At 42.6% G+C, this 26924-nt stretch overlaps 1 protein-coding gene and 1 long non-coding RNA gene across 2 annotated transcripts in view; both read right to left on the bottom strand.

Moving 5' to 3' along the window:
* Nucleotides 1-248: 248 nt before the first annotated feature.
* On the bottom strand, nt 249-16786 carry LOC129716865 (uncharacterized). The gene is made up of 3 exons (XR_008726668.1): nt 16581-16786; nt 16264-16498; nt 249-949 (listed from the first exon to the last, which is right to left on the bottom strand). It is a non-coding gene; the product is annotated as an uncharacterized LOC129716865 (long non-coding RNA).
* Nucleotides 16787-18942: 2156 nt separating this feature from the next.
* The window catches only part of LOC129730784 (protein serrate), a 164047-nt gene continuing 156065 nt past the window's right edge, over nt 18943-26924 (bottom strand). The window contains exons 14-18 of the mRNA XM_055690354.1: nt 22389-22535; nt 21845-22306; nt 21422-21771; nt 21148-21357; nt 18943-21083 (exon numbers count right to left, since the gene is read on the bottom strand). Coding sequence (XP_055546329.1) covers nt 20214-21083; nt 21148-21357; nt 21422-21771; nt 21845-22306; nt 22389-22535 — 2039 coding nt within the window. The 3' untranslated portion in view covers nt 18943-20213. The remainder of the gene's footprint in view (nt 21084-21147; nt 21358-21421; nt 21772-21844; nt 22307-22388; nt 22536-26924) is intronic.

Genomic DNA, 26924 nt, shown 5'->3' with positions numbered 1-26924 from the left:
TAGCTTTGGGAACCAATTGCACAAACGAAAATCATCGTTATCAGTAAGGCATTTTCTTTTCAGAGCTTTTATCAAACTTTTCTTAGGGGCCCTCCTATGTGGAGGGAAAAAGTTAGAGAAATTCTACGAAAATACATGAATGAATTTATTCTAGCCATTGCGGGGTTCACTTTGACAGTTACGTGAATCTCGTAAAAGCTGCATTTCAGCTGCATAATTATTAGCTTTTTATTCTAAAGTGTGTGAATTTTGACACTGTTCTATATTTCAAACAAAAAAATCATTCCAAATACCACCTCAAGTTTTCAAATTGTTTTAAAACCATATAAGAACCGCATCTCCACAGGCAATAAATGATCCATGCTAGCGAATTAGACTTCATTTGTACTTTCCAATTGCAAACAAATTTCCTCTCCCGTTTTGCAGTTCGTAACCAATTGAAAACCCATGATCTTCTGGTGGCAGCAGCGGACTGGCTGTCTTTCCTCGCCGTTGCCACGTTTAATTTTCATACCAAACCACTGAGCGCGACAGCGTTACTCTGTGACTTTGGCCCGTGTGGTTCCAGGAGTGCGAGAGAAAGGGAGAGGGGCTGCTCAGATAAATTGCTGCCCATTTATAACTGAGCTTTTTATCCTGGTAACCAACCCAAGGGGCTAGGCTGCCAGCTAGCCGTGGCAGGACGGAACGGAACGGTCCATTCTGGGCCCGCTATGCATGCCGGTGCAGTTAGTTTTTGTTTACGCTTGATTGGTTTTACGAGTGGTCGTTCCGAACGGCGGCTGCGGTCTCTCTGTGTGCTGATTGAGGGTCCGATCGATGAGTATATTGATCTTGGGCCCAAGGCAAATATTAGCTCATGTGTGAAATATCTCGTGTGCTCGCTTGATGAACTTGCTGCCGAAGGAGTCTGGAATGAGAATTTTCCGCCCCCGGGGAGGGAAAGGACCTGAAACAAAATGAGCAAACATGAGTAACTGCTGTTTTGATTTGATGATTGACAGTAAGATAGTTGCAAGAAAATGATCAATAAATCTCTGATTCGTGAGTAATGAGATAACTTTACTTTGTATTACATTGTTAAGTGATCCTGGAGTGGAAATCTCTCGCCAAGTCTTTTGTTTTCAATCCCAAATTCTAAAACGAAAGGGAAAATGCCTCACCTTAAACAGTGACACAAAACCGTACCGAAAGTGAAACGCGTGGGCTACACTTTTAGCCACTTGACATTTGACTGCGCAGTTCGCGAAACCAAATTAGGTCGGCGCAAGTCATTAATGCATGCGTACTCACGGTTCGACACTCGCAGTTTTGGACGATTCTGTCGAGGGCTCTCGAGATCAAGCCAGCTGTAACTTCGGTCGGCGGTCGTCTTCGTCATTTTGGCTAGACCAAGGCGAAGGTGTTTGTCCAACACTTGAGACTGTTTTGTTGTTTTCTTTCCTCACTCGCGCTGGAGCCAATTACTAGGCACTGCCGCCGCCCAGAGTTCAGTTTTGGTTCATTATGGGTCCATACTTACCGAAAAAAAACCTTATTGTTTAATTTATCTTCGATGTGCGATGGCTCTCGTTTCTACGACAACCACTTGTGATGTTTGTTGGGGGCTCATGTTTACTCACTGCACCGTTGTTGTGTGCACTGGCCTGGAAGAGAAGCTTTCGCCTTCTTTGATCGTCGGCTTTCGGTTACTTTGTCGATAGTGTAATAAATTTGGTTGTTTTGTCATTCCACGGCGATACCATAGCTGTTACATAAGTGGAATTTTATTTAAACTTTCTCTACAATTCTAAGGTCAAAGGTCCCAAAAGCAACCCGATCACACAGCGATAATCGTAAATCTCTAATTAGAGATAGATATCGAAGGGGTCAGCAATTGATGGTGAAACGATTTCACACTGCAATAAAACCTTCACCGCAGTTCGGCCTCTAGTAGCCTGCCAAGACTTAAGGTGGAAACCGTAGAACGGGGGGAAATTCGATATACATTTTCGAAACAGCGCATTCTTCCAGTCGCCACAAATCTTAATTTTTTATGGCCAGTCGGGGATGGTTTTGGTACGGACAAGTTTGCGCGCGCGGAAATGAAGTGAGAACAGCCGACAATTGCCATGCATAAGAGACGGGAACCAGGATTGCTGCGAAACTCGATCCTGGACCGAACCGGACATCACTGCTTACTCATAATAATTTGCGTCAAACAATATAACGCAGGGAAGAAACGTTTCTAAAGAGCCAGGCATCAAAGGCGGCGTCGCTTCCTCTACTTCACTGCGAACCGAACCAAGACACCACGCGGACGCGCAGATTCTCGAAATGTTGAAACCCAAACGATGGTCGAATCAAACAACAAGTGAGAAATATGACAAGTTTCACGACGAACGTGGCGAAGAAAGAAGCAATTTAACGCTTGCTTTAGTTTATTGTCACTTTATGACACTGCGCGGATGCGCACTCTGGCCGTCAGTAATGAATGCATCGCTTCACAACGGTCGGACGGAGGCCACGAAGGGCAGCTTTTGACAAGTCTGGATAAAGAACAGTGTGAGTGTTTTATTTTTCTTTTTTGAAACACCCATGGTGACCTGCGAAAGTTTTTCGTCTATGGCCTACTACGAGGCCGAGCTGTGTGAACTGAACTGGTCTCGTTTCCATAGCAACCAAGTAACCTTTGACTGTTGCTCGACAAAACCAGAAAAAATCCAAACCAAACTCAATAAATTATTAAGGCTTGAGGAGGAGATCTCATCGGCGGCGGTGGAAAATGAAACTACCTAATCTGAACTATGATCTTCGCTAACAGAACATGGAAAGGGCATTCGCTGATTTGCCAGCAAACACCGCCCGTTAGCCGCGCTTTTTTTTAGTGCACGAGAAAACATAGCAGAGGAGGCTGAAAACTGCAAACCCTGCCGCCTAAAAGCCCAATCCAATCAAGGCTCGCCAATTTGGTGTGCTTCAATTTGCGATAGCATGAACCAGTCTATCGCCTGCGATAAATTAGGCAGGGAGGAGGAGGAGAAAAAAACCAGCCGCGACGTACGGTTTTAGGTTTACTTCTTTTCGAGTGTAATTTGACCATGTAATTACCTTTATGCAATGTGTTCCCATCAATTTTTTTGTTTGCCAATTGATTGTTCGCATATTTTTTTTCCCGGGAGATTCTGAATAACAAGTTGATTTCATATTTCCCTTTTGCGGTCGTCATGCAGCAGAAGGGTTTTATGATGTAGAATGTTTCGATTTTTATGGTGTAATTTCGGCATTCGATACGTGGATGTAAATTGCAGCGTACTTTAGAGCGAAATCTCCGAAGCGAAATCAAATAACGAACGTAGCAATGGCCGTCCCCAGGAGCTGTTTTATCAGTACTGCAGAAGGTTTTTTTTTCTTTCATCTATCTTAACGATTACTGTAAGAAACACGCGAATACATAAATTGTTTGAAATGTTTTCATTATTGCCACGCCTGCTGAGTCGGTACTCGTGCGGTACATAGCATCAACAACAACAACAACAGGAGCAGCAGTAGACTGAGACAAAGGTGGCGACACCGACGACAATGATGATGTTGATGATGATGATGATGATGATGATGATGATGATAGTGGTGCTTCAAATGGCGCAGGAAATTGTCGTTTAAGTCGCACTAACGGAGAAAATATACGCTATTAATGAAGCTGCGGTAGCTCTGCACTAGTAGCTACGGACTGGCATGAAACAAACCCACTATCAGTAAATGTTAATCTCGATAGAGCTGTCCCCGTCGTGCTTTTGCAACATACTTAAACCATACTAATCATTGGTAAGTGGTAACATTTGAACAAACCTTATGGTAAGGAGGCCGTGCTGGTCTAGTCAAAGACCAGGAAAGTATACGCATAATCTGATATGTAAGAATTGCGTCCATTTCCAGATCCACGCACGATAAACTGACGGCAAGTACCAAACTAGCTTTTGAGAAGGTGGCTTCTAGAGGGATCAAAGCAACCCGTGACAGATACTAGATAAGTTTCCAGAAAAACAACTCGCTGAAATTAATAAATGGTACGCTGATGAGTATCCTTTATTTATAGATTTCAAGGCGGCGTACGACTGAGTTAGGCGAAATGAAAATTAAGAAGTAGGAATAGTGAATGAGATATCAGTCGTAGCGTTGGATGCATTGACGCAGGGAACGTCTACGGACTACCTAGCCAGTTGAAATTCCGTAGTTTGCAACAACGCACAAAACCAGTACTACACAGAACACTAATCTTCCTGATGACCCTTTACGATCATGAGTCATAGACTTTGCGGGAAGCTGATCGACGAAGGCCTCAGGTTTTCAGGTATGAAATGTATACTCTAAGGTATCTTCAACACTTTGAAAAATTAGATTACAAGGAAATACTCTTCAAATTGACAATTTGCTTATAAGTATTAAGTCAAATTATATATTTGTTTATGCTTTGTTTGTTGATTTTATTTTCCTTACATTTTTTTTTTTTTTGAAAAACTGGGTATAAAAACGAAATTAAAATACCACAAAAGAATTAAGAAATTATATTGTGAAAATTTCACGACCAATATAACGCCAGAAAACCAGAAAATAAAAAAATAAGGTGGTCAAAAACTTGTGTACAAAAACAAACCAGAAAAAAAAAAATTTACTGTATCACAGAAGGACGGCTTCATAAACATTGAATCGAAAAAACGTTTGAAATTTCACTTGAGAACACTTTTTTTTTCTTCATCTATAGTTTATTTAACACGGCCCAAATACAATTCAATGTTTAACGGCGCCAATTATATCTGGTAGCTTACTTTCTAAAGTATCTTAATAACTAAAAGCAAATTTTTTATCCTCGCTGCCGACTACGAGCTGAAACTAAATCTAACTTAAAGCTAGAATATTTTGCATTAAAAGCACAGGTTTGCTGTTTGATGGTTTTCATTGCCATAGGTAAGCAGCATATTAAATTTGTTCCGCTGCTGGGCCAAGATTTTACGGACTGGTATATTGGGTTGTTTCCATCGGGCCTTGAGAGTATCGTGCGGGTCTGATTGCTGTTTCCGGATCCGGGGTCTTAACGTGTTCTTGTCGTTTGGTTGGATGTAGGCGGAAGGGGATAGGACTAAACTGGGGCGTGGATGGATTTCAGGAAAACGTATATAAGGGACATGTAGGATAGGTCACGGCTCGCCAAGACATCACGAACAGGAACAGCCGGCTGCCTACCTTCGGACTGCAGGGAAGCTATTAATTTAGACCTGGCGTCACGGTGTACAGGGCATGACCAAACAACGTGCTCTATGTCGTGATAACCTTCACCACAGGCACAGATACCACTCTCGCCGAGCCCAACACGACGGAGATGCGCGTCAAATCTATAGTGATTGGACATAAGCCGGGACATCACGCAAATGAAATCCCGACCTACATCCAACCCCTTGAACCACGGGCTCGTCGATACCTTGGGGATTATGGAATGTAACCACCTTCCCAGTTCCCCCTTGGTCCAAGAATTTTGCCAACTGATGATCGTATTCTGACGTACAAATTCGAAAAATTCATTAAAGGCAATTGGTCTTTTATAAATATCACCGTTTGTTGCGCCCACCTTAGCCAAAGAGTCCGCTTTCTCATTACCCGGTATCGAGCAGTGAGAAGGGACCCACGCTAAGGTAATCTGATACGATTTTTCGGATAAAGCACTCAGATGTTCCCGTATTTTCCCCAGGAAATACGGAGAGTGCTTAACATCTTTCATCGATCGGAGAGCCTCAATGGAACTGAGACTGTCCGTAAAGATGAAATAATGGTCCGTGGGCATTTTTTCGATAATCCCTAGGGTGTACTGAATTGCAGCTAATTCTGCGACGTAAACAGAAGCAGGATTATCGAGCTTATGGGAGACGGTTAAATTGTTATTAAAGATACCGAAGCCAGTGGACCCATCAAGAAGTGATCCGTCAGTGTAGTACATATTGTCGCAGTTGATGTTTCGATATTTATTGGAAAAAATTTTAGGGATCTGCTGCACGCGTAAATGATCCGGGATTCCACGAGTTTCTTCTATCATGGATGTATCGAAAAACACAGTAGAATCAGAAGTATTTGATAAGTCGACACGATTTGGAATATTCGAAGAAGGGTTAATATTTTGGGACATGTGATTTAAATACAATGTCATAAAACGGGTTTCAGAATTAAGTTCGATTAACCTTTAAAAATTTTCAATCACGGGACGGTTCAAGACTTCACATTTGATTAGAATACGAGAAGATAGGCTCCAGAAGCGGGTTTTCAATGGTAGTACTCCAGCTAAGATCTCCAAACTCATCGTATGGGTCGATTGCATGCAACCCAAGGCGATACGCAAACAACGATATTGTATTCGCTCCAGTTTGATCAAATGTGTGTTTGCTGCGGAGCGGAAGCAGAAACACCCGTACTCAATGACAGACAATATCGTTGTTTGGTAAAGCCTTATAAGGTCTCCTGGATGGGCTCCCTACCATTGTCCGGTTATTGTACGAAGAAAATTCACTCTTTGTTGACATTTTTTCATCAGATACTTCACGTGACAACCCCAGGTGCCTTTAGAGTCGAACCAAATACCAAGATATTTGTGTACCAAAACCTGAGAAATCGTTTTACCCATTAATTGTGTTTGAAGCTGAGCAGGTTCATGCTTCCTAGAAAAAACTACTATCTCAGTCTTCTCCGGAGAGAATTCGATACCTAGCTGTAAAGCCCAAGCAGACAAATTGTCCAGGGTATCTTGCAATGGTCCTTGCAAATCGGCAGCTTTGGCTCCTGTAACAGAGATTACACTGCCGTCTGCAAGTTGTCTTATCGTGCATGAATTTGCCAGATATTCGTCGATGTCATTTACATAAAAATTGTAAAGAAGGGGGCTTAAACATGAGCCCTGGGGAAGACCCATGTAGCTAATTCGAAAAGTTGCCAAATCGCCGTGCGTAAAATGCATGTGCTTTTCGGACAACAAATTGTGCAAAAAATTGTTCAAAATTGGAGAAAATCCTTGTCGGTGAAGTTTACCCGAAAGAATGTCAATAGAAACGGAATCAAAAGCCCCCTTAATGTCCAAGAACGCAGACGCCATTTGTTCTTTGCGAGCATACGCCAGCTGAATATCTGTTGAAAGCAACGCAAGACAATCATTCGTCCCTTTGGCACGGCGGAAGCCAAATTGAGTATCTGATAGTAGACCATTTGATTCTACCCAATGGTCTAAACGACGGAGTATCATTTTTTCCATCAATTTCCGGATACAGGATAGCATTGCAATCGGCCTATAAGAGTTGTGATCAGAAGCTGGTTTCCCTGGTTTTTGGATGGCGATCACCTTCACTTGCCTCCAATCCTGCGGTACAATGTTTTGCTCCAGGAACTTATTGAACAAGTTCAACAAGCGCCTCTTGGCATTGCCGGGTAGATTCTTCAACAAGTTGAATTTGATTCTATCTAACCCAGGCGCGTTATTGTTACAGGACAGGGAGCAACTGAAAATTCTGCCATCGTAAAAGGTGATTCTATCGCGTCGTGGCCCGGAGACGCATCGCGAACAATGTTTAGCTCAGGAACAGATTCCGGACATACTTTCCTGGCAAAATCAAATATCCACCTACTTGAAAACTCCTCGCTTTCGTTGACCGTTACGCGATTCCGCATTCTTCGGGCTGTGTTCCAAAGAGTGCTCATCGATGTCTCCCTCGACGTCTCGTTCACGAACCGACGCCAATATCCGCGTTTCTTTGCTTTAGCCAAACTTTTAAGCTTGGTATTAAGCTCCGAATACCGTAAATAGTCGCCAGGTATACCTCCTTTCTGGTAGGCCTTAAACGCGTCGGATCTTTGCGTGTAGACATCAGAGCACTCTTGGTCCCACCACGGAGTGGGAGGCCGTTCTTTGATCGTTACGCCGGGATATTTCTTCGTTTGGGCTTGCAACGTGGCGTCGAGAATCAAGCCCGCGAGTAGGTTGTATTCTTCAAGTGGTGGATGATGTTGAATCGAATCGACCACTTTTGAAATCATTTCCTCGTATAACTTCCAATCGACATTCCGTGTGAGGTCATACGGAATGTCAACTGGTCGCATGCGAGTTGACCCGTTATTAATTGAAATAAGAATAGGCAAATGGTCGCTACCGTGAGGATCGAGGATTACCTTCCATGTGCAATCCAACCGTAGCGACGTCGAACATAAGGATAGATCCAAAGCGCTTGGGCGCGCTGGAGGTTTCGGGATACGTGTCATTTCACCATTGTTTAAAATAGTCATGTCGAAGTCATCGCAAAGGTTAAAGATTAAAGAGGAGCGGTTATCATTGTAAGGGGAACCCCAAGCCACACCATGAGAGTTGAAGTCTCCCAAAATCAAACGTGGCGAGGGAAGAAGTTCTATTAAATCAAAGAGCAGCCGTTGCCCAACCTGTGCTCTGGGAGGAATATATATTGAGGCAATACAAAGCTCTTTACCTTGTATTGTCATTTGACATGCGACAACTTCGATGCCTGGAATCGAGGGGAGGTTAATACGATAGAAAGAATAGCACTTTTTAATCCCTAGAAGTACTCCTCCATATGGGGTGTCTCGATCAAGGCGAATAATATTAAAATCATGGAAGCTAAGATCAATATTTGAAGTAAGCCAAGTTTCACAAAGGGAAAATGCATCGCATTTGTTTTTATTTATCAAAACTTTAAGTGAATCAATTTTTGGTAAAATACTTCTACAATTCCACTGTAAGACAGAGATAGAATCCTTCATATACGCAGTTGAATAAGGCATCGAAGGATACAATCGCTGCAAGGAGGGGCCATTGGGCAGTCAACTGCTTCAAAAATGATCTAACTGTTGGGAGGAATGCTGTAAGAAAAATTTTAATTGGATCGGGTACATTGAAATTTTCAAAAATCCAGTCCACAATGTCAGAAAATTTCACTAATCTAGAGTTTGTTTCATCAACTGGATGCGCAAAAGGAACAACTGGGGTTTTAGATGTTCCTGGCAGTGCTGGGAACTCCTTCTGGGACTTTAAATTTGCAAGCCCAGGAGGAGTTTGCTTCGGTTTTTCCGCAGCACTGTTTGGTTTGTTCGTACTTTTCATTTCACTTTGGGAAATCTTAGGACCTTTACGGGGAAGTTTAGGAGAAGTAACATTTTTCCTCTTCCTAGACTCCCCAGGGTTGGCATAAGATGTTCCCGCTGATGAATCGTCAGAATCGGTTTCATCAGAGGACAACAGATCAAAGGGGTTCGATGTTATGGTAGAAGTGGTCACGGTCTTCTTCAGCATCTCAGCGTAAGAACGCTTTGAACGCTCCTTAAGTGACCGCTTGATTTTATCTCTGCGCTGCATGTACACCGGGCATGTGGAGAGCTCATGCTGGTTTTCCCCACAGTGAATATATTTTTCAGCATTAACACTGCAAGAATCTTCCGCATGAGTCTCCCCACACTTGCTACATCGTGCCTTATTGCAGCAGTAGGCGGCTGTGTGGCCTAACTGCTTGCAATTGGTGCAGTTCATAACACGGGGTACATTCAATCGCACAGGCAGACGAACCCGGTCGATCGAGACGTGGCTAGGGAGTGCAGATCCGGCAAACGTAACGCGAAACGAGTCTGACGGAGTGTAAACTTTTTTACCGCCGACGAGAGACATGGACCGCAATTGCTTACAATCCAAAATCTTCGCCTGTGTTTCGGTATTTTTGAAGCAACCGGTTGCGCTTTTTAGGATACACTCGACAGACAGACTCGAATCGGTTATGACACCGTCGATCTCCACGCCCGTGCGGGTATGTAAACGCGATACTCGCGTGTGAAGAGCTCAGAGCAAGCGATAGCATTGGCCTGTGCCAGATCACTGACCACGACACGGAGCTTGTTAGGTCGGACCTTGGAAATTTCGGTCACGGCCTTGTACCCCTTCGCCAGTATTCAGAAATTTGCAGTATGTTTAATCGCTTTGAATTCACTCCTGCCTTTGGACGAAAATAAACAGTATAGCTACCCTGTTGAGATCCGTCCGGGTAAAGCCTGGGGCGAGGGGGGACTGGAGAATGAACAGGGGAGGGGGTAGCAGAAGGGTCAGGGTCAGGGGGGTTCGGGGATGGTGGCACGGGAGGCGAGGGATCTATATCCATCGCGCTATATGTAGCGCACTAGCGCACTAGCGCCGACAAGAACACGTACCTATTTACTTCTTCCTTCCAGCAGTGGTTGTCCGATCGTTCGAAGCTGCACCCAAAGTAGCCAGCAGAACCAGTAAAGCAGCACCAATACAGCCACCAGCAGTGAGCCGGGTGTGAGATCACTCAGCACAGCGACACGACTCGACTGTAAACTGATGGCCTTGAATTAGAAAGATCTATTCACTGTGCACAGATCAAAACTGCAGCTGGTATTTTGCACCAATACAGCCAAAGTTGCGAGCCGGGTACAGAACGTAGCGACACAACTCACAATCTAGTTGGCCTTTAGCGCGAATAATACACTCTTTTGTTTGGCTATTCGTACACACGGACCGGATTGTAATAGAACGACCACTTTGCACGTCCGTTTCTGTCGAGTGTTCGACGCGGAATGAGAGAACACTTTTGAAAGTCATAAGAAGAGGCGTAAATAGATATGAAAATATCAATAACTAAGCCCATAATAAATGGAGACTTATGGTAGACTCTAGAAGAGATAGAACCACTTTGAAATTGGGTCAAAAATTACTGAAAGTAGCTGTAAAACACAATTAAGAATATTTTTCACTCGTCACTCAAAGAGACAGAGGTGTCAAGAAAGCTTCAAATACGGTCTAAAATCTCCTGAAAACCCTCTGAAAAAATGGTGATAAAGGTGATAAAAGATTGCAAACTAGAATTTAAAAAAAAAAAAAAAGATATTATTTCCTTCTCAACGTAAAACTCCTGTAAAAAGCCAGGAAAGACAAAAAAAGAAAATGATCCCACAATAAGTTCAGAATCGCCGAAAAGTGCTTCTAAAAGCCAGAAAATGTTAAAATAGAAAATGATCCCAAATTGAACTCCCCATCGCCGAGCAGTGCTTATGCAAAACGAGAACTCTTGTTGCTGAACTTCGACAAAAAAAGATAGAAAAGAATTTTGGTAACACTCCTCGCAAATCCCAATTCGATGAAACACCTGAAGATTCAAACGAGTGGTTCCCAGATTGGTCTAAAATCACCTGAGAACGTTTCTAAAGGCCCGAAAAAGCCCTAATATGTCGAGAAGAATGGCGCTTTTTTGATTAAATGCGGAGAACTTGTGCTCCACTTTTTTCTGGTCCAATTATTACTCTTTCAGGTTCACTAAAATTACAAATTACTACAACACAACCGCCATAACCTTCTCAAAAGTGTACTGTAAACTGGTATGACTTTGATCACTTCACCTTGTTTTGAACACAGATTTGTGGCCGCAGAGTAAAGTACTACCAGGCAGGCGATCAGTGATTTGAGAACAAAGGCCGGTTCTTCAACTACACCATCCTCAACGTGCACTGCCCTTACGAAGGGAAGACCAGAAAACTCTATGATAGCGACGTCATCGGGAACATGAACGTTCAGATTGGAACGGAAGATGATGTATAAACCGGTGATTGGCCTCCACAGCCCGCACACCGAGACGAACGACAACGGTTAGCGATGCGTTAACTTTGCAGCTTCCCGAGGACTGGTAGTTCAAAGTACCTCCCGCAAGGACATCCACATAAACCCATTTGACCATGTTTTCATCGACGGTCGGCTCTTCTCAGACATTACCAACATTGCAGTACGCTTGCGCTCAAAACTGTCGACCGTGTATCACGCACGGCATAGCCGAACCCCGCGGCTAAACATCAAGCAGCTCCGGGACTCCCAGGCTGCGGAGAAATACGCGTAACAGCTCGCGGTGGTCGTCTCGCGAGAACGGCTGGTGCATGATTCGCACTGGTATCAGGAAAACCGCAACGATGATACTGGGAGTGAAGACACCGATCAGTAAAAACGACTGGTATAACGGGGAATGCGAGGCAGCGATGAATGAAAAGAACCGGATTGGACAATCCAATGAGGAAGAACTAGGCCATATACAAATAGGCAGTCTGGCAGAGGCTATGTGCCGCTAGCCAACATGTGCAACAACGCGGATGTGAACCTTTTCACGTAGGTCGGCGAGCTGATTGACGGATAGAAGAAGTATTTCGATAAATACCTAAATGGATCATTTCCAGCATTTGTGAGAACGAGAAGCTGCTGAACGAGTGAATGGAGAGCGGTATCAATGCCGCCTACAAAATATTCTCGCAGATCCTGTTCCGTTGTCTATCCTTGAGGTTCGTGGGCCAGTAGCAGGTGGGTTTTATGAGAGCCTGCACCACCATGGACCAGATCTATTCAACCCAACATTTTCATCGACCTCACGGCGGCCCATGATACAGTCGATCGAGAACAGTTATGGCAGATAGATCATGCACGACAGCGGATTTCAGGATAAACTGACTCAATTGATCAAGACCACTATGGTCATTTGCTACGTGCGTATTTAGGGGATACTCTCGAGCCTCTTTGAATCGCACAGAGAACTTCACGACGGCGGAGGAAACTTACGGACGAATCGGACTACGAATAAATGCGTTGAAAACGAAATAGATGCGAGCCAGAGGCTCCAGGGAAAACAACGGCATCAGAAATAGAGGGGCGCAGCTTGCACGATGGCTCTACTAAATCGAAGGTGACTTGCAGGTGATGAGACACCTAAAGAACTGGTGAAACACAGCCCGAAACCGAGTAACGTGGCGACCACTTCATGATACAGCTCGACTTGGAACGGCAGTATAGTTCTTGGGCAAAGTACACGCACCGTTGCACAGTGGTAGTTCTCTGAACAAAAATCGAAAAAAAAACCAGAAAGTCTTTTTAAAAGGATTGAAAAGGACGTGGAATGTCAATTTCAGGGTGCTGCACTCATATCTGATGTCAAAAAAGGGTTATTCACCTGAAATGCCGTTAGACCTATCTCATTAACAGGTTTCTTTTTTGCTCACATCATCAGGGTGGCCACTCGAAATCAATATCCGATTGCCCGATTTTCCCTGGTTTTCCCGATGATGTTCAATAAAAATTCTTGGCGTTTGATTTTTCAAACATATGAGAAAAAAATTAATTTATTTTTTTTATTTATTTATAAGTCTTCGAAAAAAAAAATCGTACAGACTGTTCTAATGACTACTTATTCTAAGTTTACAGATAGATTTAGACAAGTTAAAATCATAATAGTTCGAAACGTTATTAAAATTACGACAACAAACATCAAAAGGGTTGTTTTGTGCAAACAGAGTGCGGTGTCTAGCGATCCGGAGAAAATCACTTCGTCTGGTGAGCCTTGGTGGTACGTTGAATCGATTGTGGCTAAGTAATTCTGGACTATCTACATTGTTCTCCAGGAGGTCGAAGATTAGGAGACGTTGTAGCATGGTTCCCCTACTTGACAGAGTTGGTAGATGTATGAGAGAGCAGCGTTGTTCATAGTGTGGTAGTCACACTGGATCATTCCACGGCAGCAATCGGAGGGCATAACGAAGGAACTGACGCTGCACTCATTTGATTTGGTTGGTTTTAACAGCATTATAAGGAGCCCACACAAGCACTCCATACTCTGAATGCTACGCACAAGAGAACAATAGAGCAGGGTGGCGACTACCGGGAAAAACCGGGAGAATCAGGGAATATCAGGGATTTATTTTTTCGATCAGGGAAATCAGGGAATATCAGGGAATTTAAAAAGTCATCAGGAAAAATTTTAAAGGCTTGGGATTTTTTACGGAGTTAATTCTGAATTGGATTTATTTCAATGCATTTGATATGGACGGTCACCAGCAACCCTGCAACAACGCTCAATAAACAATTTGTTACAGGTAGAAGAATTTTCCTGGAAAGTAATTTTCTAGAAGAACCCATCCATTTTAGCATAGGCTTTATTCAACCCCATCACCGCGGCGCGGAGTGACAGGGTTTTCCTCGATAAATGACCTTCAAACTCTTCTTACTCAGCAATATGCACAATTTGCATAAACTCCATTGTAAATTGTCGATTTATTCTCTAACCGTTTTAAATAGTTCCATCGTTAAAAACTTCAAGTATATTTGTTAAACTGCAATTAAAGTTTAAATTTTAGTTTAATTCCCGCGGGGATGGATAAGGGCGTTGTAGCACTTGTACAGAGTTCATATTGGTTAGACAATGCAACTGTAGTGACTTTAGTGCCTAAGATGTCAATAAATAGTGATTAAATTTTTTGGAAAGTTTCCAAATAGGTACTAACATGTCATCAAGTAGTGCGCGAATTTTATGGTTATTACTACGTTTCTATATAAAAACAAGTGGTTAGACGAGATTTTTTTCTTCGGTTTCTGGCAATTGCCTCCAAACTATTAACTAACATCGCCTGAGCAAGCTTCACCATCGCCATTGTCATATTCCAGTAATTAAAAATGATGATTACTTCCTTGCAACCATTCAACAGAAAACTCGAAGAGTGGCTCAGTAGTTTGAGTGTGTTCATAGCTCGAAATATGGTGAGTGAGTAGTAAGTTCCCAGCTGGTCTCGAGGTACGATGGTGGCCTAACAAGCCAGTTGTCGTAGGTTCGAATCTCGGCTCGGGAGAGACTGTTAGTGTTGGTAGGATCGTAGCGCTGGTCCCGCAATTGTCCTGTACACTTAACAGTTGGCTGCGAAGTCTGTGTATAATAAACAGAAGGTCGAGTTCCGAATCGGAATGTAGCACCAAGGCTTTGCTTTTTTAGTAAGTTAATGTTATCATATTTCTACCCCGGTATTTTTACTAGTAGAATCAATTGAAACTAACTTCAATGAGAATAAATCTATCATTGAAATTTTCAAAAGTATAAAAGCACCTCGTGACGATGAAATTCCAAACATTTTAATTAAAGTTCTTGAGAAATTCTCAGAAATTATTTCAAAATCAATATTATTGAAAAATGCCAAAAATACTCAAATTTTAGAGCCGGATAAGAAACCAGCTTTCAAGTTATCGGCCAATCAATTTATGATGCTACAAGCTAATAAATCTGAAGGTTATTCAAGTAGAGTTGCTGTTCTATACATAGAAAAAGCATTCGACAGTGTTTAGCATGAAGGTTTGATTGCGAAATTGTTAATTTCTAGTTTTCTACTTTTTACAGTTAAGATTTGAAACAATAATTCAACTGATCCAATCAGAATTCCAAATCTGATTGATTTTCTCGTCAAAGCAGGTGTGTCTCAAAACAGTTAATTGATAACACTGTTCCTGTGAATTTTGGTGCCCCTAGACGTTTCGGAAATGCCTTAAGTCTTCAGAGAATTCAATAAAATTTTTCCTTAGCTAAAGGGAAAAACGACGACAACGACGGGCAAATACTCTGCGGCCTTTTGACACACTTCTGCATTTACCAGGGGCACCAAAATGAACAGGTTAAAAAGCTATAATGTTTCTAGGGTACTTATTTGAACTTCAGGACAACTTTTATCACTTTTGGCGACCAGTGTAATTGATGTTTTCAATTTTATCAAACTGGACGTGTTTCTTAACAAAAACTATTTTTGTTCGAAATTCTAGTTAGCAAAAGTGAAGCTAAACTGTTTCGAGGGAAGCAGTTTAAGTCTGATCCTTTTTAGTTTTGGGATTTAAGTGGAAAAACATATGATAATCGTAATTTAAATCAGCTCAAAATAAATTTTAATAGTCAGGGAAAATTTTTTGGAACATCAGGGAAAATCAGGGAATATCAGGGAATTTATTTTTGGAAAATGTGTCGCCACCCTGCCAAGGGTCGGCATACTTATCTCAAATTTTCACGGATTCAAAGAAATTCTCGGAATTGTCGATGGAAAAACCGCGTTGCACCACATTATCCAACACTTTTATTTCACGTTCACCTTCTGCCACTTTCATAAGCCTAACTAACCTTCTTTGCTACTCATTGGATTTTTCTACGAGGCCCCGTTTCCTGCACTGCCGTGGGCTGGGCTTCTGACGTAAGCGCCAAATTTTCAAATTTCGTTTTTTTACGTATTACTATAGTTAAGGTTGCCCACTTCAAGATGCTTGTTACCGTATTTAAAAATATTGAAAAATAACTGAGAAATATCAAAAATAAAAAGTGACGTTAGCGCCATTTCATATAGAAATGACGATGAGGTAGGAGTGCTGCGATGCTTCTGGAGCGATTTTGTGTTTCTGGTACTTACGTCAAAACGCCAGCCCACGGCAGTGCAGCTGTCCCACCTTTTCTGCTTAATCTCCACAATCAGGTTAGCTGTTCGCCGCCGTCTTTGCGATTTATTCCTGCCGTTCCTGCAACGCGTTTCCTGCGGCCTTTGCCGCCAACTCTTTCCTACAGAGCGTCACCGGACCGAGACACGGAGTGCTGCTGGCGTTGTGGGTTGGATTGGAGTATCGTTCCTTCCTAAAAGCCACGGGGTTCTGTTGGATACAGAACGTTAAGTCCCGTTTTAAATTCCGTTGGCGAACAGGACATTGACGAAGGCGAGGGGAAGAATTTTACCTGACGACAGATTGTGACTAGGGCACGCTATGCTCCCTTCAACTTTCCACACTTTTCAATTTTCATTATTAGCATTTCATCTGCTCTTCTTGCTAACCAAAATAAATATAAATATGAATTTTCTTCTCTTTTGAAAAAACACGTAATAATAACAAAATACAAAATATATCCATAAAACCTTCGTAGCGAAGGCTACCAACGCTCACACACTGTTTGGGCAGCTGTCAATTTTTTTCTGCTCACTCATGGGTTACTATGATTGATACTGCACGGAAGGTTTCGTCAGTGCAGGTTAGTTTATCTTCACACCATGAAAAATCGGTAATTTTTTTGCGTATTTTCAAATGCAAACGTTGTTCAGAGAACGCAAAGAACCGAAATATCTTTTTGAATTGTTTTTATGGTTTCAGTTTTGAGAGTTGGAAGTCACCATTTCAGATTTTAAAATGTCGTCTAGATTTTCACTATCGGAAGTTTTGGAATGATTAGGTCATTTTTCAGAAAATGTAAATCATTATCTTGAAATTCGAAATCGATCTTGGAAATGATTTCTGACCTCTGAGTATCGTCTTGTTTCTAAAAAACAATCTTGAATGGTATTTAACAACCCTGGGCTGTTCGCAAGAAACCGGAAGTGGCCATCACAGAATTAGAAATGGCAGGTGGAGGTGATTGCCGATCTCTGAGAATCATTACGATTCCTAAAGCGATGACATGTGGATTTTCTACACGAAAATGTTTATTGGTGTCCAAGGAATTCACCAAATTACGTTAAAATTTTAAAAAACACGACTTTTTTAATGATTAATTCACCTCCTAATTGATTTTAAAACCGATGAAATGTGGCCTTTCTCCCGCTAAATGTTTGTTTTTGTCCAAATTTCTAGTTTGAGTAGGGTAACCAGACGTACGGTCTTCCCGTCCATTCTCAAAAGTCACGTTTTTTAACCATTTTGTACCGCTTTTTTGGATATTTCTTTAAAAAAAATCCGAAATCAGGCATTGCATCAAAATTTGTGCAATTGGACACAAAGTTTCTAAGCTGCCAGGAATGTGTCAATATTATTGAGTAAATTTTGTGCCTTCCTGGCAGTTCCGCGTCACTGGAAAGGAACTTCTAATTTTCACGATCTTATCGCCAAAATTACACTTTACTACGTAAAATTTCATTAAATGTTTGATATTGTACAGAATGAGGCAGGTTTATCAAAGCAATGATTAATCGTTTGTTTGCTTTGGCTAATAAATAGTTTTAAATATTAATCTCCCAATGTGTCCCGTTTTCAAACTCATTTGTACCGTTTTCCCCTATGCAGATGTAGAAAGAACATTGTTTGGGTTAAAGTAAAGGTGAGGTCTTGCTTATCAGATGTTCAAGCTCAGGGTTATCTAAATTATTCTTAAGTTTAAGCGTAATAATCTGCAAGATCAATCACGATCACTAAACCCCAAACGTCATACCGAGACGACTTTTTTCTATCTCTCGTCATTATATACTTAAGAGCACCTCGATATTTAGCTGAATTTAACATACGTTTTTTATCCGCAATTGTTGAATTGAAACACTATTTTTGAATACACTTCATTTTCCCGTAACATTTACAAAAACAAATTATCCACACACTAGAACAGTCATGTACCAACTGAAATATTTTCAAGTTTATTTATTCATTCATTTCGTCAACCTCAACGTCTGGGTTATACATGAAAAAAAAATAGATTTTTAGGTTGAAAATGTGGGTTGCCAGTTTCATTGTTCTACACTTCGCAAGACTAGTAGTTACATCGTGAAGTCCCAAAAGTGGTTAATTTTTTGTACGATTTCACTAATCAGAAAAATGTCAGTTATTATTTCTTTGAACTAGAGAAGTATACGTTTCCAATGAGTGTCTAAAATTTATTAAATCATTATACAATACCTGTTCTATTGTGCTCGAATCTCAATCGAAAACCAAAGCACAATCAAAAGAACCCTGGTAGCTTTCGGGAATAACCCCACAGCAAACACAACACCGAGAACCGAAGCCGAGCGAACAAAGCGAGAACGCAAAACCATAACCATACAAACAGTGCATCTGTAACGGACGGCTCCAAACGGGTTGCGAATTCGTGGAAAAAAGCATCAAATCAACCACCGACTGGCCGCCCTGTACAAGAGCCCGCCTCATGGTTCGCTGCCTGCCCGCTCGTTCAAGTCCACAGTTGCAGTTGCAGTCGCGCAGTACGCGGCCGAACGGATAAAGTCCGATAATAGGAAAAACGCGCCAACCGCAATCAACGGACCACCGTTTAAGCATACACACACACGGGGAAAAGAAAAACAACTGTTTTTTTTAAGAAATATAAAACTTTTTATTGCTCTTTCTTCGTGTTTTTTTTTGTTTTGTTCTTCGGTGATTTTGCCTACTGTTTTTTTGTTCTGTTTTTTTTTTCTGCTGAGACCTTTTAAGTACCATGTACTGAGAAAAGAGAACAAGAGCGAGTGAGTTGGATTGGCTCTCCTCATTTCCGTTTGCTCTAGAAAATTGCTTACAGTTTCTAAACAAGAAAAATAAAATTTACCCTAGTAAACGGTGACTTTTTACAGATATTTACAAACACACATACAAAAAGGGGTTTGTTGGTTTTCGTTAATTTTTTTTGTTTCTTGTTTTCTACATAAAAAAAACCATGGAATTACATGAAGGAGTTTCGTTTCCGTCTCTGCTTCTCTCGTGAGTGAGTGAGTTTAGGGGTTTATTATTATGAGTATGCTTTTTTGCTACTGAGTACAGAAGAAGATGATTAAGCATAAGGTTCTGTACAATTTGCAGGAAACAAAAAAAAACTTTCTCTATCACTAAGTTTCGCGAACATATTAAAAACAAGGAACTATTTTATTTAGTTTTTCTACTACATACTGTGAAAACAATGCACGTATTTTCTTTTTATTCTGTTAGATGATAAACTGGTTGCTGGAATGCTTCGCTTACTGGCTAAGGTGTTTAAAAGTTAGTCTGCAACTTGTTCTACTGTCATCCATCGACAATAAGGTAAGTTCTTTAAATGTAAAGAATCAATTTAGAGTTAGCTTAAGTTGTTGTTTTTTTCTTCACTGTTTTGTGCGTTTTGCGTTGCTCTATCATCTGTTGCCTAAACATAGTACTGCTCCTTACTTAATATCACATTACATTTAACTGTACACTTGTCTGCAGTTGGCCTTTTTTGCTTGTCGCTTGTTAGTTCCAAAGTTACACAGTTAAATCGTATCCCGTCGCTTTGCTGGAGGAAAAAAAACCCGAACAAAATGCGATGGTAGAAAGTACGGAATTTTTCTGACACTCTCTTTTATAAGCTAGAGTGGAAGAGGTTATTTAAAAAAAGTCATTTCATTGCACAAGTTGCGCTCGCGCTCTCTCTCATTCGCTCACTTCTTCTCGTTGAATCCTCTATCGGGCTAATATTTACACAGATAGACTTAGATTGCTAGGAAGGCAAATAAATACGTTTTTTTTTTGTATTATAATTTTCATAAAAATAGTCCTATTAAGATGAGAATCTCTTTTCTTGATTCAGCCGCGCAACGTTTCGGCTTTCTACTCGTTTGTAATCGTGTTCTACATCTAGTTATTGACGATAAAAAAAAGCTTTCACTTACACATGTACAGTGAGAACATCGGATTCGGGCATCGCCGCCGCTGGTGTCAGGGGTGCCGTACTACTGGGCACGACGGCTGGAACGCTGGCAACGCTGGCGGCGACTGGCGACTGTGAACTCACGGTTTGCGGTGTTTGACCCGTCCCCAACACCACCACCGAGGACGCCGTGTGATCGTTGATACTCCGCTTACCGAAGTCTTTGTGTTGGCTCTCGATCGAGCTGACGATGTTCTTGGTGACGTCGGCATTCTGCGTTTTGTGCAGCAGAATGTGCGAGTTCCGGTTGGCAGCCTTCTGCTTGTCCGGATCCTTCTCGTACTCGGCAGCATCGGAACCGCAGCTCGGATACAGCTGCTGAGATCGGTGCAGTGCGCTGCTCGGTCCGGCAATCTGGTTGATCTCCGGTGCCGGATTGAGGCTCAACTCCATGGCACCACGCAGGGAGCTTACACTGCCCTTCAGGGGGTTTGCGTACCGCCGAAAGTTTTCCTCGTTTTGCAGGTTGTTACTTTTCTCCTCCTCGTGACCTCGGGAGAGGTCCAGATGGGGTGTGAGGTTCGTACCGGATCCCGAATGGCTGTGGATTTTCTGTCGCCATACGAGGGCCACAAAAGCACCCAGACAGAGGGCTACTACGGCTATACCAAAACCGAAGGCAATTAAATAGTTCGAATCACTGCTGGTCTCGTTGATGAGGGCCGTTTCTACTTTGACCTCGAGGATCGAGGTCAGCGGCGCGGCCTCCGTGATGTCCGTTTGGAAGGAGTCATTCTGGATGCCCTGCTGACGGGAGAGTATCTCCGCTAGCAACCGAACTACCTCCGGAAGTGATCCCGTGCTTGCACTGCTGTCCGTTGGTGTGGACTGTTTTTGAACGAAAATCCCGTTTAAAATATTTGCTTGAAACGTTGGCATAGAAAGTACTTACCAAAGTCACCTCGATGGTGTCATTGGTCCCCACTTTGAGATCGCAGAGAATCACTATGAAGACGGAAACATCAAACGAAGGGTTTTTGATCAATTTCTCGCCAAGCTGTAACCGCAGAATGTGGCACAGCCCATCCACGGAGGTTCCTCGTACTAATCGGTTCAGCTCCAACAGGATGGAGATTCGGGCGCACTGCGAGCCCAAGGTTGCCTGTTAGGTAATTTTATTTAGGTTAGGAGACAAACTTTAATTCAGTTGACGGTGAAGATCTTACCTGATTGGGCCAGCAGTCAATCGGAGCTGGAATGCGAGGAGGAGCGACTCTTCGCGACGGTTCAAACGTTCGGCAGTCTCCTCGAGGGGAGCAAGGTGGTGAAAGGCAGCTCTCCTGTGCCGACGGTACACAGACTTGATGGGTTTCGCAGGCGTGGTTCGAGAGGTTCCTATTCAAGCAGTTCTTCAAGCCACACCACAGATTTGAGCAGCGTGGTTTCCCATTGGCACAGACGCATGAGTTGCAGTTGCTTTCATCTATCACGGTCGTCGGAGTGTCCCGATCAACCAACGGATCGTACGGCGAATTTGTGGTAGTGTTCGAACAAACGGACGAGGGGTCCGATAGTACTGTTAAAACAAAATGAAAAAAATACGGTTACCATGAAAAAAAGGATTTGATCCAAAAACAAGAAAAACTTACAAATTTCACAGCGTACGCCCCTCCGTCCGACAGGACAAATGCAGGTGAATCCGCCGATTCCATCCTTACAGGTGGCCCCTCCCAGGCAGGGTTGAGGCGAGCATTCGTTCACATTGATGCGGCAATCCGGTCCGGAGAAACCCCGAGCGCACAGACATCGGAACCAGCCAGGACCGGACTCGCACGTACCTCCGTTATGACACGGCTGTCCCTGGCACTGATCGACCGGTTCGTTGCAAAACGGTCCGCCCCAGCCGAGGGTACAGCGGCACTGCGAAATGCCGGAAATCGGAGACAGTATACAGGAACCTCCGTTCAAACATTGACCCTGCTGACACTGGACGGCCCGCTCCGCACAGGTTCGCCCAGTCCAACCGGGAGGACACTCGCAGCTGAAGTCCGCATCTCCATCGATGCAGATCCCATTATGTTTACATGGATTCGAAATACACTCGTTAACATCTATTTTAAAAATAAAAACAAAACAATAAACAGATTAGCATCATAGCTTAGTTCAAACTCTAGCTAAAGAAAAAAAACTCACTGTGCTGACAGAAGGACCCCGTAAATCCGGCCTGACATATGCAGCTCGACCCGAGCGCACTGGATTCGCATTTCCCACGTCCACTGCACGGGGTCAAGCTGGCCGTGTTGATCGAGGATTCATTCGTCATCGGCATGGTGCAGCCATCTAAGTATGAGAAAAAGAACGAAAAAAAAAACACCAAGCTTAGTCAGTAATTTGTCATCCCGATTCTTCCTTTTGTCGTCGCGCACCAAAAAGTGCAATTAGTCGGAAATTAATGGCTGTCGTTTCGGAGCCAGGTTGCCATCGTGCGAAAACCGATTAATGCTCGAAAGTAAATAAATTGCAAAATTACTTCATTAGTGGCGGAGAACCCCGACTCGGGCGAGGAAAAATGCTCGAACAATGTGATTATGATGGCGTGTTGGCTTCTGGAACTACTTTATCAACTTTTTATCATCCCCACGAAAACCGTTCCTTTTGCACTCCTCCTTCTCCCTGTCGAGTAATTACCTGAAACAATTTCGTTTCCCTCCTAGAGCGCGAGCGCTTTTTGTGCTCTAGCCAGAATCGGTATTTACACAGTGGCATTCTTTTGTTTTTCTTGGCTCTTCCAAACACACGCATACCCGGCTTCAAATCAAACATCGTTAAATAGAAAAGTGTTTAATTTTTCAATTTTCTTGAGCAAATAAGGTAATTTCTGTTTTTTTTTTTCTCCACTCTCTACTTCTCACACTTTGTACCTACTATCTTGATGCAGCGTCGGTCGGTGTGAACTGTCTTCTTGGTTGTTAGTTAGATTACCATGGTTACAATGTGTCTTTCCGTGTGCCCGCACAGTCACAGCCGAACATAATAAGACATGACAAATATTAATTTCTGTTCGCACTCAGTCATTCACGTTCGCCCCGTACCTACGTACGGCCAAACGGTAATTCTTTCTCGGGTGAATAAGTTGTTAGTGATTTATCATAAAAATGGGCAGAAGAAAAGTGTTCCTTCTCTTTCCGTTGTTTTTTTTTTTCATTTTATTCGTCGCTATCTCAATATTGTACTTTTTTGATCATCATCGCCAGTGGAAGCCACAGCCAGCAGCACCGGCAGGGGTGCCATTAACTCTATAAACACGCTAACAACACAGCATCCGACCGGGGTCGAAGGATAATAATAATAATGCCATTAGCTAGACCCCGGTGCCCCACCCACCCTCGGTCGGTTGGTGGATGATGTTTTTAATCGATCATTTATTATGGTAGGACTAATTACTCCCGACACCGCCATGCAGAATCCTTTGGTAGCTCAGGTAGACGATCGAATGAGGCGAATAAGGAAGCGGATACGTGGATTTTTGCATTTGCATTTTTTATTACCGTGTGAATTTCGGTATCCTACCGTTCGTTGGTCCGGGCCGAGTGCGGAGTGCAGGGAAAAACAGCAAGAATATGGAGAAGCCTCTTACGTTATCGTTGAGGTTTTGATGCCATTTTAAACTGGTTTTAAAAATAGAAGAGTTGTTTAAAAATAATAGAATCTTTTTAACTACCATGATAGCTCTGTCATCGGAGCTCGGAATCGTACAGTCAACGGTGAGTCGTGTGATTGAAAGCTACTACGAAACTCTGGGAATCGAACGGAAGGAGAATGGCAAAGATGTAACTAAAAAGTTTAATCTGTTACTATTCTTATTCGCTCAGCACAAATTAGATGTTCCGGAGGAAGTAAGAAAGCAGAAACTTTCGAAGTTTGCCAAGAAACACATTGTTTGGCAAGCGATTTACTACTGTGGCAAGTGGCTAACGGAGTGCGCCATTTGTGACTGTAAATGGAAGGATCTGGCCGGATCTAGCTTCATGTCATTTCCAAATCATGGTACGGAGCCAGATCATTAAACTGACAGTTCTTATTAGATTTTTTCCGCTACTCCGTATGTGTACAACGAACACTGGATGAATTGAAAATATAGGAAATTAGTAACATATGTAGCTGTGAATCTTGTTGTTTTTACAAATTTGCTACAAAAGAGAGAATTTTTCGTTAATGCTTTTGAAGCCCCAAGTCCCCGTGTGAGGTATCCTATCCTACCACTGAATGGATTTCGAACATCAACATCTGGATCGATACTCAGTATGTTCATCAAACTTGTGAAACGACGACTGGCATATTTTTTCAATGATAAACTAGCAACACTTTGAGTTCCAATTCAACCCTGGAGTTTACAAACAATTTTTTAATCTCAGCAGACTGTATTATAGCTGGATCTATTTCAAAGTTTTTCATACATGTAGTTACTACTGTTGTGCTCATAATGCTGTCACGCAAAATGGTCCCCCGGCGAGACTGGGGGTTGGTGCAGGCCTTACGAGGCAGCCATAGAAACAATCAGGTGGCATCTATAAATTACGTAAGGCTCCCCAGCACAGCCGACACTAAAGCCTACAAACAATTTGACTTTGTAAACGATTAGTAGTTGCTTTATCCGCTCGAGTGCACAACGACACGCCCACCGGAAGTATTACTGTCATTAGCCACATATAAAAGTTAGCATCCCACAATCTAGTCTTTATTGATCATCCGATCATTGTTGTAAAAGGATGATTTACTGGAAAGCGAATCGACCAGCAGCAAGCAGACTTGCCAGAGTCACAACGCAGCAGGCGATGATTTCATGTTTGTATGGTATTTGCTGCACCACACGCATCGACCGGCAAAGCGAAAGGTACTTTTTAGAGCAGCATAAAGCGGATGGTGGTGAATATTAGTCACTTATAAAAGCGCACGCCATCGAATTGAATTTCTCATTCATTCATCGACCGGCGAAGCGAACAGTTCTTTCTTGCGCAGCAGAAAACGGGCGATAGCAAATATTAGTCGCTCATTAAATAGAACTAGAATGGAATCCGCGTGAAAAACGAAAAAAAAAAATTGAAAATCTCCAAAAAATTTTAACATGTGAGCTGAATAATTTTGAAAAAGACTCAACAGTAGAATTACGATGAAAATCAGGACAAAATCGTGAATATTCGGGCATAGGCGTAGCCAGGGGGGGCAGGGGAGGGCCGTTGCCCCCCCCCCCCCCCCCTAAATGTTGACATTGGTGCAAAATTTTGTTTTCAATAACTCTAATAGCACAAAACGACATCTTTAGCCCATAGAAAGATCTGTGTAAAGTATCAGCCAGATCAAAAATAATTGATTGAAATGCTTGCGCTATGTTGCGTGTAATTGCACAGGTTTTTCAGTTGATCCACCAAGGATATTGCAGCGGCAAAAGTACCGGGCAAATCCACCTGCATCAACTGGCTTGGAGTATTGGAACCGAGCTGTGACAATTCCTTACCTTGGTTCTATTGTAACCTCACTGGAAACACGGTTCGATGAAGATAGTGCACCTGCCTACGCGTTGTCCTTGCTGCATCCCGCTAACGTAATACGCATGTAGTTGAAAGAGTTCAAGCGTAAGAATTTGGAAGAGTTGGATCTTATAGATCTGCTAGCTAAAACCCGTTCTTTCTTCCCTGCGACTGAGAAAGCAGTTAAAATTGCACTTGCTCTACCATGGAAACATGCACGATTGAACGCTCGTTCAGCACATTACGTCGGGTGAAAACCTGGCTGAGGTCAACAATATTTGAACAGCGGTTGAGTGCTCTCTGCTTGCTGAGTGTTCATCGGCAGATGGGCAACAGCAATCTTGCAAAGACACATGAACCGCTTCCGAGACGTTTGACGTTTGATGCCCGAAGATTTTATTGAGAATCTTGACTGTGTTTTCAATCTTCACGTCCTTGGGAAGCTTTGACAGGATGTAGTTAAGGTAGCGGCTGTGCGAATGGGTGTCCAGCTTCCGGAGAAACGTACCTTCGCCGCATTATTCAGCTGGCCTGCATCGTTCTCGAAGAGGTCCTGGTAGCGGTTAAACAACAACGTCCGAACGTAACTCCGTTTTCTTCGTCGAAGACAAACTCGATGATGTTCGAAAAGAGGGACCTCAAAATAAGCACCGGGGTTTGATACTGACGCTGCTGCTGCTGGACCGCTATCCGCTGTGAAATTTGGGTCATCTTGTGAATCATATCTTGAATTCCCGGTTGCAGCTGCTGATCAACTCTATCTTCTGCCATGTTCGTAGATTCTTGAGATCCTCGTCGCCAAAATAATATGTCCGAAGGTTTGAATGAACTCAAGAGTTTTTAGTAAAGAACATCTATTTATATTCACGGTTGGACAAAGAATAATCAAATTTTCCACTCTGATGTCAAGGACAACTAGTTGCCTTGATGTAACAATCACTAAAGACTAGTATTTATTTCTTTTTTTCAAAGCACACTACAGTCTGTTTTACGCGGGGGATACGTGTTTTACGCGTAAATTCCAGAATCCGCGTAGAAAAAACGCGTAAATTTCGAAATCCGCGTAAAAACTGCGTAAACTCCAGAATCCACGTAAAAAAGCCGCGTAAAAAGCGACCTTAGTGTACCATTTTTTTACTTCTGAAATTTTGGAGAGCTTGCCCCCCCCCTATTTGAAATTCTGGCTACGCCCATGTATTCG

Source organism: Wyeomyia smithii, chromosome 1 (genome assembly GCF_029784165.1).
Source record: "Wyeomyia smithii strain HCP4-BCI-WySm-NY-G18 chromosome 1, ASM2978416v1, whole genome shotgun sequence".
NCBI lineage: Eukaryota > Metazoa > Arthropoda > Insecta > Diptera > Culicidae > Wyeomyia > Wyeomyia smithii.
The sequence above is the reverse complement of the archived record's forward strand: the minus strand, read 5'-3'. Positions and strand labels throughout refer to the sequence as shown.